Here is a 20,172-nt window from a genome sequence, read left to right on the forward strand (position 1 = left end):
GGGGAAGAACAAGAAAAGGATTTAGGCAAGACAAAAAAAGAGGAGCAGGAAAGAGAAACCAAATGAAGGCAACACCATAAAAATGTCACAGCAGATAAAACTTGTGATGAGAGACAGGACTTGCTGTGTATGTGCTGGGTATGTGTTCAACTATCCAAAATAACGCTCTTTTCTAAAGTGACTGTACCAATTTATACACTTGCCACCAGCAAGGATATAAGATATCCTGTTGGTCTACATCTTCCCCAACACAGTGTTGTGAAACCATTTAGGCTATATCTATCAGATGGACGACGGAGTCTGGGGCACGTGCACCAAGAGACATTATAAAATTGTTCACTGAAGCACCATTTTGTAGTAGCAAAAATCTGCAAACAACCCACACGTTCATCAAGAAGTGGAAGAACAACCACTTCATTTCCACTAAGACGATTATCATACAACAAATTTATAATAACAAGTGTTGGTGAGAGTTATGGATTGAATTGTGTCCCCCAAAAATATGTGTTGTAAATTCTACTATACCTGTGGTTATAATCCCATTTGCGAATAGGATTTTGTTATCTTAATGAGGCAGAATTAGCGTAGGGTATGTCACAGTCAATCTCATCTGAGATATGAAAGAGCAGATTAAGTAAGCAGCAAGAAGCACAGATGGGGGAAGACAGATGCCACACCACATGAGATCTCCAAGGAACCAAGAAACAGAAGCTGAAAAGAAACAAGGACCTTTCCCTGGAGCCAACAGAGAGAAAAAGCCTTCCCCTAGAGCTGGCGCCCCTGAATTTGGATTTGTAGCCTCCTAAACTGTGAGAAAATAAATTTCTGTTTGTTAAAGCTACCCACTTGTGGTATTTCTGTTATAGCTGCACTAGATAACTAAGACTGAGGATGTGAGAAATTGGAACCCTTGTCTGTTGCTGGAAACCCTGGTGGCATAGTGGTTAAGAGCTACAGATGCTAATCAAAAGGTCAACAGTTCAAATCCACCAGGCCCTCCTTGGAAACCCTATGGGGCAGTTCTACTCTGTTCTATAGGGCCACTATGAGTCGGAATTGACTCGACCGCAGTGGGTTTGGTTTGGCGTCTGTCGTCGGTGGGAAAGTAAAATGGTATAGTCACTGTGGAATACAGTTTGGAGATTCCACCGAAAAGTTAAACATAGAATTACTATATGACTCAGCAATCCAATCCTAGGTATACACCGAAAAGAACTGAAAGCAGGGACTCACACAGATACTTGTCCACTAACGTTCATGGTAGCATTATTCACAATAGCCAAAAGCTGGAAATAACACAAGTGCCCATCAACAGATGAATGGATGAACAAAATATGGTATATGCATATAATGGAATATTCAGCCACAAAGAGAAATGAAGTTCTGATACACACTACAACATGAATGAACCTTGAAAACATTATGTTAAGTGAAAGAAGCCGTATGTAGTAAGATCTTATTTAGACGAAATGTCAAAAACAGGCAAATGTATAGACAAAAAAAAGCAGATTTGTGGTTGTCTAGGGCTTAGGGGTTGGGAATGGAAGGAGACTGCTAATGGGTACAAGGTTTCTTTTTTGAAGTGATGAAAATGTTCTAAAAAGATTATGGTGATGGTAACAATTCTGTAAATATAATTTTTTAAAAAACATTGAATTGTTTTTAATTTTAATTTAAAATTGTTTTAAATTTTAATTTAATTTTAGTAATTGTTTTAATTATATCTCAATACCAAACCCACTGTAACTCAGTCAATTCTGACTCACAGCAACCCTATAGGACAGAATAGAACTGCCCCATAGGGTTTCCAAGACTGTAAATCTTTACTGAAGAAGACTGCCATATCTTTCTCCCGCAGACTGGCTGATAGGTTCGAACTGCTAACCTTTTGGTTAGTAGCCAAGAGCTTTAACCACTGTGCTACCAAGGCTCCTTTGTATCTTAATAAAGCTGTTAAAATAAACTAACTAAACTAAAGAGGACCATGTATGAACTAACAATGCTAGTATGCCATAAAACAAGAATTATAATTAATTCTTTATTTACAACTGAGTTTCTTTTTAAAAAAATTCTCCACAGATTAAAAACACTTAACAAAGCAATCACTCTTTTTGAAGTAAAATCACAAAGTAGAAATTCAAGCGCTTAGGGAAAAGATGGCAAGACAACTGGAGTTGAGATGTAGGCTAGCAGAGCTCAGGAAATAAGTATAAAAAAAATCACAGAAAAGAAGACAAAACTGGAAAAAAAAAGCACAAGGAAAACAGACAATGCTAAAAACACAGTAAGGGTCACAGAAGATTGTAACAAGAAAATGGAACAAAATGAAATATAATTAAACAGTTAAAAAAGGATTAGAGAACGATTGCAAAGGGAGCAAAGCAAAGGTAATCAGGGCTTCCAACTAGTTTGTTCAGGCTGAACCCCTGCTGAGAATTTGCATTTCTAACAAGTTCCCAGGAGATGCTAATGCTGCTGGTTAGGGACCAATGTTGAGAACCACTAGTAGAGCAATGGTTCTCAAACTTCATTATACATAAGAATCACCTGGGGATCTTGTGAAACTGTAGATTCTGATTCAGTGTATCTGGGGTGGAAATGCAAATTCTCAGCAGAGGTTAGAACCAGAATGAACTGGTTCAAAGTCCTAAAGGTAATCCAGAACACATATAACTGAAGACCTCAAAAGAAAAAATTAAAAATAATGAAAACAACAAATATTTAAAGTAATAACTCAAGAAAAATTTCCTGAAATATAAGATCAAGTCACTAAAAAAATTAGGTTGGCTTCAGATCTCTCCACAGCCCCATTTACCCTAGAAAACTGTGGAACTATACATTAAAAATCCTCAAGGAAACAAAGTAAGATCTAAGGATTTTATACCAAATCAAACTGTTGTTGAAATAAATAGGCAAAAAAATCTCTAGAAGATGCAAGACCTCTATCTCTAGAAGACACTTTTCACTTATCATATGTTTACTTGATTTGACTTTTAAAACACTTTTATAAATGTTATGTTAATTAATTCAACAACTATTTCTTGAGCACCTACACTGTTATAAACTTGCTTTCATAAGCCAGACACTCTCAACTCTGGGTGAGACTATGGTAAGGATCTTAAAAGGGATATAAAAAACCTCCCAAAAAACCAAACCTGTTGCCATCAAGTCAATTCCAACTCAGAGTAACCCTATAGGACAGAGTAGAATTGCCCCATAAGGTTTCCGAGGAGTGGCTGATGGATTCAAACTGCTGACTTTTTGCTTAGCAGTCAAGCTCTTAACCACTATGCCACCAGGACAGGGCTCCATAAGGGTTACAGCAACTAAAAATATATATAAAATAAACTCTAATTAAATACACAAAGTAATTTCACTTGTATTATATGATCTTAAACCAAACTTCAGTGAAATCAATGTCTCCTAAACATGATCCTTCCTGAAGTCTCCTCAGACCTCATCTGGTCTTGCCCCATGCTCTTTTTATTGATCACATCTTCCCCCAGGGCTGTAATCAAACATCTTATCTAGGCAGATGATTACAAACTCTAGCCTGAGCCTCAATGTCTTCTCCTGAACTCCTGCCAGATATTAACCTTGATGAGTCTATAACCAAATTCATCATTTCCTCCTTCTTGGTCCACCTCCACCACCAAAGCTAGCTCTTCTTCATGCCTTACCTATGTTGTCAGTGGCTCCAAACCTCAAAATTATATTTGCTAACCTTTGTTCCCTTGTCCACAATTAGTGTTCCTCCATATACTTTTCAAATCTAATCCTTCTCTTCCATGTCTTTTGCCAACACTTTATTTCTGGCCCTCATCACCTCTAATCTAGACCTCCTAACTGAGCATCCTGCATTTGATACTACTTTTATTTATTGAAAAGTATAATTATACAGACTATAGCAACAAGGGAAATGTGACATATTAAGTGAACAGAACTCCAAAGTAACTAAATGCAATGTATACTGCAATGTCAACGAAGTAAAAATGTATATATGAGGGAACAAGGATCAAATGCAAACATGAACACTGTTCAGTTGTTAGTAACAGGATCAGGGGTGCTGTATTACCCATGTTGATGAAAGTTCCTGACATACTCATAGCCTCTCCAGGGGCAAAACTGCCTGCCTAGGGCAACTCTACGCAGCCATGTTTGGTAACATATCACCCTTCTTTCTCCGCAACCCACTCCTGCCCCAAGCATAGCTTATTAGGCTAGGAATGGACCCCTGATCTGAACAGAGGTGTCCAATAGCCTATGACGTAGCCTGGCATGAAAAACTGCCCTAGACATTTGCTCTCAGGAATTTGAATTAGAAAACGCGGACAGAATAGGGCAATTAGTAGTCAACACTACAACAGAAAGTATGTAGAGAGAAAGGCCACACAGTGTGAGATATGGACAATCAGAGGCCATCAGCAAGCTGAGGTTAGGAGCATGTCAATCCAAAGGGTAAGGAGAAACTGTAAGTTAGAGAAAATAAAGAGGTTTCCAGCTGGTGGCAGAAACAGAGAAGCAGATACAAAGAGATTCACCAAGTCATGTTATTGACATAGTGTGGGTATGAAGAACTTGGCTTTGCCATTTACCAGCTGTGTGACCTTGGGAAAGTCCCTTACATCTCTGTGCCTTTATCTGCTCATTTGTGTAAAGGGGAGTCCCTAGCTTATCGGGTTGTAGTGAGGTCTGCATGAGTTAATACAGGTAATAGTGTCTGGCACACAGAAAGCACTTGATAAATGTTATTATTATAGTCATAATCATTATCCACAACTTCCTGCTGCTAAAACTTCCCTGGACCAAAATGTTTCCTATAGCGCCTGTACCTGTTCCAGTTATAGTAAGGTTCTAATCCTTGGACTTCCATGATAATGTATTTCTTTTATTGCCCTAAGTATCCTTCAATAAAATGCCTCATTTGAATTAGCCTGAGTGAGTCTCTGTTCCTTGCAACCCGGATAGTGTAAAATAGTATAGGTAGATTTTTTTAAAGCCTCTAATGTTATATTTCTTCAAATATGAAAACATTTAAAATATAAATGGATTTCATTAAAAAAAAAAAAAAAACTATTCACAAACACAGACTTTATTAGCTTACTAGTAGGGAGAAATTTTACCATTACTAGAAATACATAGAACTTTGCCTCCAGGTGGCCTATTCAAGAAAATCATGAAAAAAATCAGTGAACCAGAATACCCATGAAAACAATTCTTGATGTCCTCAGTCTAAAAACCTTGCTCAAAACTTTCTCCTTTCTGAAACTTCTCCTTCTGACTATCATTTCATTTACTTTCCCCTTCCTGATCAGTTATGCACACAATTCTGATCATATATTTTCTGTATCTGTTCTTAAGTTGGGTTATCTTTCTTTTTTTGTTACTTTCTTCAAGTGCTTGTCCCATCTCATCTATTAGAGTATGGACTCCAGAGATCAGGGACTAGTTCTTCCATTTCTTTTATGACGGCAGTGGTGTGTAATGGAACAAAGAGGAGATGACGAGAGACGATAATGCTACAGAGTCCACTCCCAGCTCTCTCACTTCCTCACTATATATGTGATAAAATGTCTCAGTCTCCATGGCATTTTCTATAAAAAGGAGATGATCTCTATCTGATTTCAAAGTCCATGTGATTTTTCACTATGCATCTCTGACTCTCATGGATGGCATTCATGAAGTTTTCTAGTTCTATCCTCAGGCACATGCAGTACAGCTCATATTCAAAACTAAAATTACTACACAGAGAGTGATCCAATAATAACTGCTAATGTCAAATGGCTGAGGCCACCTGATCTGTATTTGTGGATGGCATTTACCTTCTGACAGTTCATCTTTAAAGCAGTGGTTAGAATTTGCTTCTAAGTAATGGTTATTTCATCACTTATCATAAATGATCATAGTTTACCCCCACCCTGCAGACAAGAAAGTTCATTAGTCTAAAGTGAACTTGTCACCACTCATGGGCACACTCTGAGCTTTTACCTGGCCACAGAAGAATGTTTACAGTTCTGACACGCATATGATATAAGGCAAAAATCTCATCTGGTTGCACTTGTGGATATCAGCTCAAACTCCTTTCTCTCCTCCACTCCCTTAATAATTTATGACAAAATGAGTAGCATAAATTAAATAAAAACCCTTATAGGTCGCATTATTACTCTCTTTTGCAGAATCATACAAATTTAATAGTAACAACCATAATGGTAATAATTTCCTTTCTATAAATGACCCAAGTAAAATATTCAGGATCCTAACTAGTACATCTGAAAAACAAACTAGAATGCTAAACATATTACAGAACCAAATTCACTTACTTGACATTTCTGACGCAACTGTCGTAGTTCTTTTATAACTGGGGCTAGAGCTGACTTCTTCTCAGATACCAGTGAATTTAGCTTTTTTACCTGGCATTTAAACAAAAAAACAATGCCTAAAAAAAAATTCAAAATAACAAAAATACTACATACTTACAAGTACTTATTGCAGTGTTATATATGAGTAAAGAAACTATAAATTACATGCCAAACAGCTGTGAAGTGATTTAGTAAATCTTGGTTCCTCAATAAGATGGAGTATCATTTAGCCATTCAAAATGGCAATTATCAACCCAAGTGTCCGTCACCAGATGAACGGATACACAAAATGTGGTCTATACATACAATGGCATACTGTTTTTGTTAGGTGCCATCAAGTCAACTACAACTCACAGCAACCCTGTGTACAACAGAATGAAACTCTGCCTAGTCCTGTGCCATCCTCACAATTGTTATGTTTGAGCCCACCGTTGCAGCCACTGTGTCAATCCATTTCGTTGAGGGTCTTCTTCTTTTTCATTGACCATCTACTTTACAAAGCATGATGTCCTTCTCCAGGTACTGGTCCCTCCTGATAACATGTCCAAAGTACATGAGATGAAGTCTTACCATCCTCGCTTCCAAGTAGCACTCTGGCAGTACTTCTTCCAAGACAGACTTATTCATTCTTCTGGCAGTCCATGGTATATTCAATACTCTTCACCAACAACATAATTCAAAGGCATCAATTCTTCTTTGGTCTTCCTTATTCACTGTCCAGCTTTTGAATGCATATGAGGCAACTGAAAATGCCATGACTTTGGTCAGGTACACCTTAGTCCTCAAAGCGACATCTTTGCTTTTCGACACTTTAAAGAGGCCTTTTGCAGCAGATTTGCCCGATGCAATACGTCGTTTTGATTTCTTGACTGCTGCTTCCATGGGTGTTGATTGTGGATCCAAGTGAAATAAAATCCTTGACAACTTCAATATTTTCTCCATTTATCGTGATGTTGTTTATTGGTCCAGTTGTAAGGACTTTTGTTTTCTTTTCCTTTTTTTAAATTGTGTTTTAGATTAAAGTTTATAGTGCAAACTAGTTTTTCATTCACAAAATTTAAACACAAATTGTTTTGTGACATTAGTGGTAACCCCTGCAATGTGTCAGCACTCTTCCCGTTTCCCTTTCCATCCTGGATTCTCAGTGTCCATTCATCCAGTTTTCCTGTCACTTCCTGTCTTCTGGTCTTTGCTTTTAGGCAGGTGTTGTCCATTTGGTCTTGTATACTTGATTAAACTAAGAAGCACGTTCCTCACACGTGGTATTGTTTTATAGGCCTGTCTAACCTTCGGATGAAAAATGAACTTTGAGAGTGGCTTCAGTTCTGAGTTAGCAGATGTACAGGGGGCATAGATTTGAGGGTTCCTTCAGTCACCGTCAGACAAGGAAGTCTGGTCTTTTTTTATGAATATGAATTTTGTTCTGCATTTTTCTCCCCCTCTGCCTGGTACCCTCTATTGTGATCCCTGTCACAGCAGCTGGTGGTGGTAGCTGGGCACCATCTAGTTCTTCTGGGCTCAGGTTGGTGGAGGTTGTGGTTCATGTGGTCCATTAGTCCTTTGGACTAATATTTTCCTTGTGTCTTTGGTTTTCTCCATTTTCTTTTGCTCCGAACATGCTGGGACCAAACGATGTATCTTAGATGGCTGCTCGCAAGCCTTTAAGACCCCAGATGCTGCTCAACACAGTAGGATGTAAAATATTTTCTATATGAACTGTGTTATGTCAGTTGACCTAGATGTCCCCGAAACCATGGTCCCTAGCCCTCAGCCACAGCAACTCAGTCCCTCAAGATGTCTGGATGTGTCTAGGAAACTCCTATGACTTTGCCTTGGTTAAGTTGTGCTGACTTCCTGTATATTGTGTGTTGTCTTTCCTTGCACCAAAGTTAACACCTGTCTAGTATCTAGTTATTGATTTCCCCTCCCCTGCCTCATAAACATCAAAGATTTTTTTTTTCTATGTGTAAACGTTTTCTTGTGTTTTTTATAATAGTGGTCTCATGCAATATTTGTCGTTTTGTGATTGACTTAAATTTCACTCAGCAAAATGCCCTGCAGATTCATCCATGTTGTGAGATGTTTTGCAGATTCGTCATTGTTCTTTATCACTGTGTAATATTCCACTGTGTGTATATACCATAATTTGTTTATCCATTCATCTGTTGATGGGCACTTAGGTTGTTTCCACATTTTTGCTATTGTGAATAATGCTGCAGTGAACATGGGTGTGTATATGTCTATTCGTGTTTATGGGTCTAACTTCTCTAAGATATATTCCTAGTAGTGGGACTGCTGGATCATATGGTATTTCTATTTCTGGCTTTTTAAGGAGGCACTATATCATTTTCCATAGTGGTTGTACCATTTTACATTCCCACCAGCAGTGCAATTTCCCTGCAACCTCTCCAACATTTGTTATTTTCTGGTTTTTTGGTTAGTGCCAGTAATGTTGGGGTGAGACGGTATCTCATTGTACTTTTGATTTACATTTCTATGATGACTAATGATCGAGAGCATTTCCTCATGTGTATGTTAGCTGCGTGAATGTCTTCTTTGGTGAAGCGTCTGTTCATATTCTTTGCCAACTTTTTAATTGGATCATTTGTCTTTTTGTTGCTGAGGTGTTGAAGTATTCTACAGATTTTAAAGATTAGACCCTTGTCAGATATGTTGTAGCCAAAAATTTTTTCCCAGTCTATAGGTTTTCTTTTTACTCTTTTGGTAAAGTTTTTGATGAGCATAAGTGTTTAATTTTTAGGAGCTTTCAGTTATCTAGTTTATCTTCTGGTGTTTGTGTATTGTTAGTTCCGGTTTGTATTCTCTTTATGCCATGTATTAGGGCTCCTAGCATTGTCCGTATTTTTTCTTCCATGATCTTTATAATTTTAGGTTTTACATTTAGGTCTCTGATTCATTCTCAAGTTTTTCTGTATAGTGTGAGGTATGGGTCCTGTTTCATTTTTTTTACAGACGGACATCCAGTTTTGTCAGCACCATTTGTTAAAAAGACTGTCTTTTCTCCATTTAATGGACTGCGGTGCTTTGTCAAAGATCAGATGACCACAGGTGGATGAATTTACATCTGGGTTCTCAATTCTGTGCCATTGGTCTATGTGTCTGTCGTTGTACCAGTGCCAGGCTGTTTTGACTACTATGGCTGTATAGTAGGTTCTAAGATCAGGTAGTGTGAGGCCTCCTACTTTGTTCTTTTTCTTCAATAATGTTTTGCTTATCTGGGTGTTTTCTTTATGTTGAGGTGTAATCCATACTGAAGGTTCCCTTTTTTTTATTGTTGTAGTTAAGTGAAGTTTACATTTCAGGTTAGTCTCGCATGCAAAATTTTATACATACATTGTTATGTGATCCTAATTCTCACCACATTCTGTGACAGCACACTCCTCCTTTCTACCCGATTCCCCCTGACCATTCAACCAGCTCCTAACCCTCTTGCCTTCCAATCTCACCTCTGGACAGAAGCTGCCCCTCTGGTCTCTTGTATCTACTTGAACAAGAGGCACACTCTTCACGAGTATCACTTATGTCCCATAGTCCAGTCCAATCCCTGTCTGAAGAGTTGGCCTCAGAAATTGTTTTAGTTCTAGGCTGATAGAGAGTCCGGGGGCCATGCTTTCTGGGGTACCTCCAGTCTCACTCAGACCGTTAAGTCTGGTCTTTTACTGGAATTTGAGTTCTGCACCCCATCTTTCTGCTGCTCTCAGGGACTCTCTGTTGTGTTCCCTGTAAGGACGGTCATTGGTGGTAGTCAGGCACCATCTAGTTCTTCTGGTCTCAGGCTGATGAAGTCTCTGGTTTAAGTGGCCCTTTCTGTCTCTTGGGCTAATACTTTCCTTGTGTCTTTGGTGTTCTTTGTTCTCCTTTAGTCCAGGTGGTTGGGACCAACTGACACATCTTAGATGGCCGCTTGCAAGCTTTTAAGACTCCAGACGCCACTCACCAAAGTAGGATGCAGAACATTTTCTTAATAAGCTTTGTTATGCCAACTGACCTAGATGTCCCCTGAAAGCATGGTCTGCAGACCCCTAACCCTGCTACTCTGTCTCTCAAAGTGTTTGACTGTATTCAGGAAACTTCTTAGCTTTGGTTTAGTCCAGTTGTGCTGACTTCCCCTGTAGTGTGTGCTGTCCTTCGCTTTGCCTAAGATGATTCTTATCTGCTATCTAGTAGGTGAATAATCCTCCCCCTCCCTCCCCACCCCCATAACCATCAAAGAATGTTTTCTTCTGTGTTTAAACCTTTTCTTGAGTTCTTATAATAGTGGTCTTATACAGTATTTGTCTGAAGGTTGTAGTCTTTGATCATCATCACTAAGTGCTTCAAGTCCTCTTCGCTGTCAGCAAGCAAGGTTGTGTCATCTGCATATTGCAGGTTGTTAATAAATCTTCCACCAATCCTAATGCCACGTTCTTCTTCATATAGTCCAACTTCTCGGATTATTTGTTCAGCAGACAGATCGAACAAGTATGGTGAGAGGATACAATCCTGATGCACACCTTTCCTGATTTTAAACCATGCAGTAACCCCTTGTTCTGTTCAAACGACTGCCTCTTGGTCTATGTACAGGTTTTGCATGAGCACAATTAAGTGTTCTGGAATTACCATTCTTCACAATGTTATCCATAATTTGTTATGATCCACACAGTCAAATGCCTTTGCATGATGGAATATTATTCAGCCATAAAATGGAATGAAGTACTGATACATGCTACGATGTAGATGAACCTTGAGAACATTATGCTCAGTTAGAGAAGCCAGACACAAAAGGACAAATATGGTGAGATTCCGCTCATATGAAATATCTAGAATAGGCAAATTCATAGAGACAGAAAGTAGATTAGAGGTTACCAAGGGCTGGGACTAGAAGGAAATAGGAAGTTAGTTCTTAATGGGTACAGAGTTTCTATTTGGGGTAATGAAAAAGTTTTGGAAATAGTGATAATGGTTACACAACACTGTGAATATAATTAATGCCACTGAAATGTACACTTAAAAAGGGTTAAAATGACAAATCTTACGTTAGATGTATTTGACTAAAATACGGTTTTTAAAAATGGCAATTATCAAGACTGTAAACCGGTATGGAAAAATATTTATAACCTAACGTTGAATGAATAAAACAGAATACAAAGTTGTCTATATATAACTGTAATTATGCTGTATTATACGAAATATATATATACACAAATACATAGGTTATATAAAATATACATAAATACAGACAGCATGATATTCAAAATACTTAATGACCTGACTGGCGTAAGTACTGGCCAATCAGAATAGACACCAGCCATTGATGAACAGGGTCTGGGAGACCTCTGCTGTGCCAAATGATAATCTTCTTAGTAGTTAGATGTGGTGATATCCAAAGGGTCCTGGGGAGTGGCAAACATTACCAAGGAAGCCAGAGGGAGGCACTCTGAGAATGTGGGGCAGCATCTACCTACCAACAAGTTAGGGAAGAGTCTGACATTTTGATGCTTGGTGCAGCTGTACCCGCTGTGCACTCTGAACGAGCAGCAGCCCAGAATATAGACAGACATTACGGACCCACCCAAAAATGACATAATTGTATTTGTCAGAGTGGTATGATTTGGGAAAACTTATTTTTTTTATCTTAAAATTTTCTTTAATTTTATATAACTTTTACACACTTAAAAAACACACAAGTGCATAAACTACTGGAAGTTAAATAACCTTAGTAGAAAGAAAAAATTCAAAAGGGATCAATAAAGGCAGATGAAAGAATATTAAATGAACAACAAATTGGTGCAGAAACAAAAAGTTTGAATGTGTCACTGAAATCAAAACAAACTCAAACACATCAACCTTCTGGCTACACAATGAAAGAAACTTAAAACCAACTGTGGCCTCACCATTTCCGACATGTCATCCAGTGTCCGCCCTTTCATCTCATCCACTTCACTCTTCAGTGCAGACACTCTTTCTAGCTCTTCTTGGGTGTAACTATACCCAGATACACCCTTTTTCTCCTCAATAGTTTGCTATACGTAAAGAACACAAAGGTCACAAAATACCTGTCAAAACCTTAATGATTCCCGTAAGAAGCATACAGATTTAATAATAAAGTTTTAAATGAAATAACTTAGTTAAGAACCCTAAAGGATAATCTTTATTAGATTCAATAATAACTACATGTTTTCATAGGTTATAAATATACACTAAATTTTATTATGGTATCTTCAGGTATATAGGAGGCATCTGTAATTTCAGACTTTAGAATAATGCTATATACTTATCACAGAACTTAAAACACAGTATGCATACAATAAATACTTGGTGAATGAATGACTTCTCAAGTCATCAGCTGTACTTGCATTTATTCACTCAATAAACATTTATTATATACCTAAATGTGAAAAGCACAGTTCTAGGCACCAGGTATACAGCAGTGAACAAAACAGAAAAAAGAAAGAAAGTGCTCTTCCCTCATAGAGCTTACTTCCAGTGGGGATGAACGAGCAATAAAATACAATATATTTTATTTATTTACTTATGTTTGTTTACTTACGTTTATATTAGAGTGTGAGGTGAGAACGGAGCTGGAATCTTAAATAACAGGGTGGTTAGATAAAGTCTTCCTGAAAAGATGACATCTGAGCAAAGACCCAAAGGAAGTAAGGGAGTGAGCCATACAGATGCCAGGGATCAGCAAGTGCTAAAGCCCTAAGGCGGGAGGATACCTGGCCAGTTCAAGAAACAGCCAGGAGGCCAGTGTGGCTGAAGGAGGAGCGAGCACGAGGCGGGGGTGAGCAGAGGATCATACAAGTCTCAGCTGTTTGCCGGGACAATCTCAGTTTATGTCTGTTACCATGTTCACTCACAAAAGTGTCCTACTTTAGATGATAAAGTATATCATTGCCCTATTTTTACACCAATGAAAGCACTGTGACATTGCAAATGAGGTGAGAAGGCACTGGAGGGCTCAATGCGAAGGAATTTTTAAAAAATCACTTTAACATCTATGCTGCGATCAGACTATACAGGGACAGAGGTGGGAGAAGGGAAGTCAGCCGGGAGACTATTCCAATAATTCCAGCTAGAGATGATGGTAGCTGGAATCATGGTAGCAGTGGTGGAGGTCATGAGACGTGGTTCTGTATATATTTTGAAGGTAGATTCAACAAGATATTCTGACAGATAATATGTAGGGTACGGGAGAAAGTGAGGGGTGAAGAATGACTCCAAGGTTTCTGGAGGATGAAGCTGCCATTTGTTAAGCTGCGGAAGACTGGGGAAACAGGTTCGAGGGGTAGTGAAGATCAGAAGTTTAGTTTTGGACTCATTAAAAATTTGAGATGCCTACTAGACATCCAAGTGGAGGTGTCAAGATGTTACATGTACAGGACGATACTCAAGGAGAAATCAAGGCTGGAAATATTTGTGAGTTGTTAGCAGATAGACAGTCTTTAAATCCATTAGACAGGATAAGAGCACCAGGGAAGAGAGCCAAGGGCCAACCCTGGGGAATTCCAATATTTAGACCTTGAAGAAATGAGAAGAAATCAGCAATGGTGTATGAAGGGGAGAATTAATATGGAAAGAGAAAAACCAGAAGTGTGTAGTGCCCTAGGAGACACATGAAGAAAAATTTTACAGGAGGGAAGAACAATCAACTGCCACGGGAAGGTGACTAGAAACTCTCCAATGTTCGCAAATTAAGCAATAAACCACAGGTCAAGGAAATCACAATAGAAATTAGACAGTATTTTGATGTGAACAATAACGTAGTTACAACATATCAACTTTAAAATTTAGTGCCTGTCATATGTGAGTAAATGCACGCGCATGTACAGGTGTATCTGCAGGCAAATGCATACATGTTTGTGTGTGCTGCATATATATCCACACATATAACAAACCACACAGGGGACAAGGTTACGGAGGCTTCCTAGACATATCCAAACAACTTGTGGGATTGGATTACTGCATTAAAAGGCTTGGGACCATACTCTCATTGGATAGCTTAGTCAATTGGCATAACATACTCCACAAAAATAATATTCTGCATCCTACTTTGGTGAGTAGGGTCACCATCTTAACTGGGAGTGGCCCTCTAACATAAAACTATTGGTCTCTACTCATATGTAGCATAACAGAATGAAGGAAATCAAAGGCTCAGTGAAGAAACTAGCCCACGGGACTAACAGCCCTCACGAACCACAGCCTCTTCCAACCTGAGACCAGAAGAACTAGATGGTGCCCAGCTACCACTGCCAACTGTTCTGACCAGGAACAAAATAGAAGGTCCCAGATAGAATCAGAGAAAAATGCAGAACAAAACTCAAATTCCCAAAATAGGCCAGAGCTACTGGACTGATAGAGACTAGAGGGACCCCTGAGACTATTGCCCTAAGATACCCTTTGAACTTGGAATTGAAGCTATTTCTGCAGGTCACCTTTCAGCCAAATAGACTGGCTTATAAAATAAACAATATCACCTGTGAGTAATGTGCTCCCTTAAACGATTAACTACGTGAGACCAGTCAACTTTTACCCAAAAGCAAAGATGAGAAGGCAAGGAGGGGAAGTGAAGCTAGCTCAGTGAAAACAGAACAAACAGAATGGAAATAATGAGAATGCTAACACTTTGTAAAAACTGTAAACAATGGTACGGAACAATCTGTAGAAAAATTATTAAATGGGAAACTAATCTGCTATGTAAACTTTCCCCTAAAACACAATAAAATATTATTTAAAAAAAACCTAGCCCGTTAGCATCCATGTTTGATTCACAGTAAACTTTCAATCTTAAGTATATTAACAATATTCAACAGCATGAGGCAGAAAAGGTCGTATCACCAGCAATATTTGAACTACAAATGGTTGAAATTTCATTTACCGCAACACGATTATTGCTGGCTGGTAAACCAGCATCCTGATGAAACAGTTTCCCCATGGATGAAAGGAAAAAAAAAAAAGCCAAACCAAGAAAACTCAGAGGTAACTGGCCTTTACAACGAGACAGGTTTGTGGTTACAGGGACTGATCTGGGTTTAACTTTTCTGACATCCAAGGCACAAACAGGCCCTGGTGGCACAGTGGTGAAGCGTTTGGCTGCTAATCAAAAGGCTGGCAGTTCGAATCCACCAGCCACTCCCTGGAAACCCTATGGGGCAGTTCTATTCTGTCCTATAGGGTTGCTATGAGTCAGAATTGACTCAATAGCAATGGGTTTGGTTTTTTTCGGTTTATGGCACAAATAACAAAAGAAACAAGCCTGCAAGCAACTTCTACATAGCCCCTTCCCTGGATATTTCTTTCCAAAGCTCCTTGGAAGTGGCTGCTTAGAAATTTTTACTGAGCAGGCCATGATAATAAGTATTTTACAGTTGCTCTATCGGTATTATAATTTTACTTATATTAACTAGCTAACCAAAAAACCCCATGTGGAATTCAATTTCTATTAACAGCCCCAAAATTAGCACATGTAAAAAAAAGTTAGTGCTTAATGCTACATTCAAAATAAATGAATCAACTTATATGACGTCTCTGTAATTAATCAGAGAAAATTAATAATTTTATGGTTTTTCCAATAAAAACAATGACCTCAGTATAAAAATGTAACCCATAAACCTTGTGGCATCTGTATTTTGAGCAGTCTGAGATAATACTGTATTACCAGCTGATGCTGAATATCTTCATGACGTTGCTTAAGAAGTTCTTCTGTCCTCTGTAAGAGACCGAATTCAGCTTTAAATTCAGCTATTATCTGATGCTTCTTTTTGAAAACTGTACTCTTGCTTCGAAGTTTACTGACATATCGTTTGAACTGTAAAAAAGCATAATACATAATCTAATAAGTAGAAAAGTAAATACCATATTCACTTCAAAGGACTGGCAAACTTTTCCTTTCTACCATCCAACATGCCACAGAGGGTCTACTTTAGTGTGTCACAAGCGCATAATAATGACAGCTTAGTTTTATCAGGACACTGGAAAAGATAAACTGCTAAATTAAAATACTTTGTGTATGTTTTATTTTTTTGACCCATCTAAATATTCTAAATCCATATATAAAAGCTAATTCATTTGGGGCTTTACAAGTAAGAATTTGAAAAACAAACTCAACTCTATAAAAAAGAAAGAGATGATAACAATTATGGCTGTGGTCTTACCATGCTATAATTTATGTACTATACTACACTATTTTGGTAGCAAGGATGGCGCAGGACCGGGCAGTGTTTTGTTCTGTTGTATACAGGATCGCTCTGAGTCAGAATCGACTCGACAGCACATAAAAAACAACAACAACATACTGGCTCTACCGGCATTAATACCACTAACTAGAATAGTTAACACCTGAAGTCGCTATTGATCATTTAAGAAATGTACTGTTACCATATATCCTAACAAGCATCTGAGACATTAAGATAAAACCCATCCCAAATACTAAAGCACTAAGAATGTTCCAAATCAGTGGAAACTCACAGTTGCTTAATTCATCCATTTACCTATTCATGATGTAAAAGTTACAACAACGCCATTCTAATGGAAAGACCCATTACTAAGTAATAGCAAATAGAGTTTAGAAAAGCAAATCAAATGAAGTGAACATAACACTTAAGGGAATTCATTTGATAAGTACTACTTATTATCTAAGGACCCTGGTAGCACAATGGTTAAGCACTTGGCTTTTAACTGAATGGTTGGTGGTTCGAACCCACCGGCGGCTCCAAGGGAGAAAAGACCTGTCAATCTGCTCCCATAAAGATTACAGCCTCAGAAGCCCTATGGGGCAGTTCTACTCTGTCCTATAGGGTTGCTATGAGTTGGAATTGACTCGACAGCATACAACAAGAACTTATGATCTATTATGTCCTAGACCCTGAGGATACAATTCTAAACAAGACACTCCAGGTTCTGCTCTCATCAAGCTAAGGAACAGCGGAGAAAACAAAAACTGAACTGAACTGGCATTTACAACCATGTGACTATTACAAAAAAGGGTAGATATCTTGAGAATAAATAACGGCAGTCTTAAACTAGATCGGGAAGGAGGTAGAAAGGTGAGGAGTAGGATTTAGGGGAGGTGGGTTAAGATAAGCTTCTCATAATATATTTAAGCCAAGACTGAAAGAATAAGGGTGTGCTGGGGTGTGCTGTAGGAAGAAGGAAAGAGGCAGAGAAGAACATTCCATGTAGAAGGGACAGCCTTGGCTCACTAAAAGTAAGGCTCAATGTGAGAAGCAGATGCCAGAAGGAAATGTGACAAATTTCTGAAACAGAACACAATCCTGTTTTTTTCTATCACGTCTTCTTATGTACCACTATTAATTAATTAATTAATTTTCAGATGCTTTTTACTATGTAAAATTTTCTTTTCTGCTCTGCTAACTATCCTTCTATTAACTACATTATAAAGAAAAGTTTCCATAGTAAGAACCTCACCTACTGTATTTAAACACATCGGTTCAAAACAAAAGCAAGCTTCCATATTACATAATATGAGATAATTCTTGGAGAATCTTAGGCTTTTTAATGCCCAATGCTTTTTAAAGCTAACTTTTTGGATTATAAATTTTATAAATAATAAAAATAACGAGCACATTACTAAAATTTTGTAAAAAAAGGGAAAATTCATTCAAAGCCACTACCCAACTCAAGGTCTAGTATCATGTTAATGTTTTTCCTTCCAATTTTAAAGCTAAATTAAGGTCAGAAGTTCTAAATTATAAGGCAGCAAAGTATTCTGAGTACAGCATTTCTAAAATTTGGGGTTCTTTCTTTTTTTTGGTAAAGACTTGAAAGATTCTTAAATACACAAAAAATTTCTTAAGAAGAACAAGATTGAAAATTCTTCACATAAAAATAATTTTCCACTTTCTAGTTTAGACATCTTTTTAAACTTGACTTAAATTTTGAAAGACACGAAGAACACACTGTGTTTCAGAGGAAGGAAGTGCAAAATATTTTTCAATCCATGATTAAGTTAGTTTTAATATTAAGTAATCCAGCCCACACACAGCAAATTATCAGTGGCTGGATTACAGGAACTGCTTTAAAAATTTAAGTCATACCAATGTAACTAGAGTCTAATAACTTGCAAATTTTTCCTTTTTAAAGAATAAATGTGTAAGCCTGACATAACCACAGACTCAAAATCCCTAAAGTAACTATATGTTCTATTAAAAGTGTCCTAGGCAAAATGCCCCCAAATGAAATCAACCCTGTTCATCTGCTATCCTCTGTAATATCTAGGTCAATTTTTCTCTTCTCTATCTTGCTGTGCTCCAGAAGTATTTTTAAAAGTTAAAAGCTATAAATGCTTTTGGTGAAGGAACAAACCCACAAATTATTCACTGTGCTCTATGCTGACCGGGTACTATTTGACATTCATTGTTCATACTACCTAAGGAAGAGTAGTCAGGTCAGATTAGTCACCAAAACCAAAAAACCAAACTTGTCGTCCAGTCAATTCCAACTCCTAGCGACCCTATAGGATAGAGTAGAACTTCCCTATAGGATTTCCAAGGAGCAGCTGGTGGATTCGAACTGCTGACCTTTTGGTCAGCAGCCATAGTTCTTAACCACTGCACCACCAGGCTCCCACATTAATCACAGTTCCAAACAGTTAAGCAACAGGTGGGCATCAATGCACTCTTAAGGACTCTGCTGTACCCTGGAATTAATTAGAAGAAAGAAAATACATCACCATTTTTCTTCCATTGAAAATTGCTTCTAATTATCATCTGGATTTTAGGTTATTTCTGAATTTTCAATATTGTCAAAACACCATGATGCACACATTAAAATTAAATCTTTGAACACATTCTTAATAATTTCTATAGGCCATATTCCCAGAAACGGTCAAAGGGAACAAGGCGTCCGATACATGCTGCCACGCTGCTCTTCAGAAAGCTTATGTCAATTTATACATCTAACAATGCGCACTCAGATTTTTTATAGTTGTCAGTTTGATCAGCAGAAGTTGGTACCTTATTTTTATTTCTTTAATTATTAGGGATCTTCACTTCTTCCTTACATTCACTGAGCATCTGTGGGACTTCTCTTTTAATGAGTTACCTATCTTGGCCTATTTTTCTTTCGGGGTGTCGGTCTTTTTCCAACGGATCTATAACAATAATTCTGAAATTTCTGGTCTCAGGAACCCTTTATACTCCTAAAATTATTGAAGGTCTCAAAAAGATTTTGTTTATATGGATTATATGTATCGACATTTACTGTATTAGAAATCAAAACTGAGAAACACTTAAAACCCATGAAACCACAAGTACACATTTCATTAGCTGCCAGAGCAATGGCATCATCACTCATGGAGCCTCTGGTAACCTTCACTGCACACTCATGGGAGAGCGAGAGTGAAGACTGCCCTCCCCTCCCATTCCCTTCTTGGTGTGGAGGAGTCAGGATGGTGGCTGGAGAGGTGTGGAAGTAAGGCAGCACTGGGAGCTGCAGAGACATGGGCCAGAGGTCAAGCGTACAGGGAGGTGAGTGGGGTTGGACAGTTATACAGAGGTGTGGGATGGTAGGCCGGTGACACAGGGTAGTGGAGGAAGGTTACGAATCAAAGGAAAAACTGTAATTAATAGTTAAGTATGGCCATATACCACATTGAGAGAAACTATATAGCTCTATCAGAAAGTTTGAAGCTGAGTGAGTGATAGGTTTATTGAAAACTCAGCAAATAAACAAAAAAATGAGGCCGGTATTAATTTAAGAAAAAAAAAGTTGTACAAGATAGGAAACATAATCATAATATAATATGTGGTTTAGCTGTAAACAATGTTTATATAATCATAATGAATGTATT

At 38.0% G+C, this 20,172-nt stretch overlaps 1 protein-coding gene across 1 annotated transcript in view; it reads right to left on the reverse strand.

The window, feature by feature from the left end:
* Positions 1–20,172, reverse strand: part of IFT81 (intraflagellar transport 81) — a 94,416-nt gene that overhangs the window by 19,178 nt on the left and 55,066 nt on the right. Inside the window, exons 12-14 of the mRNA XM_023733665.1 lie at positions 16,021–16,170; positions 12,254–12,382; positions 6,321–6,410 (exon numbers count right to left, since the gene is read on the reverse strand). Coding sequence (XP_023589433.1) covers positions 6,321–6,410; positions 12,254–12,382; positions 16,021–16,170 — 369 coding nt within the window. The remainder of the gene's footprint in view (positions 1–6,320; positions 6,411–12,253; positions 12,383–16,020; positions 16,171–20,172) is intronic.

Source organism: Trichechus manatus, unplaced genomic scaffold (genome assembly GCF_000243295.1).
Source record: "Trichechus manatus latirostris isolate Lorelei unplaced genomic scaffold, TriManLat1.0 scaffold00061, whole genome shotgun sequence".
NCBI classification, from domain to species: domain Eukaryota; kingdom Metazoa; phylum Chordata; class Mammalia; order Sirenia; family Trichechidae; genus Trichechus; species Trichechus manatus.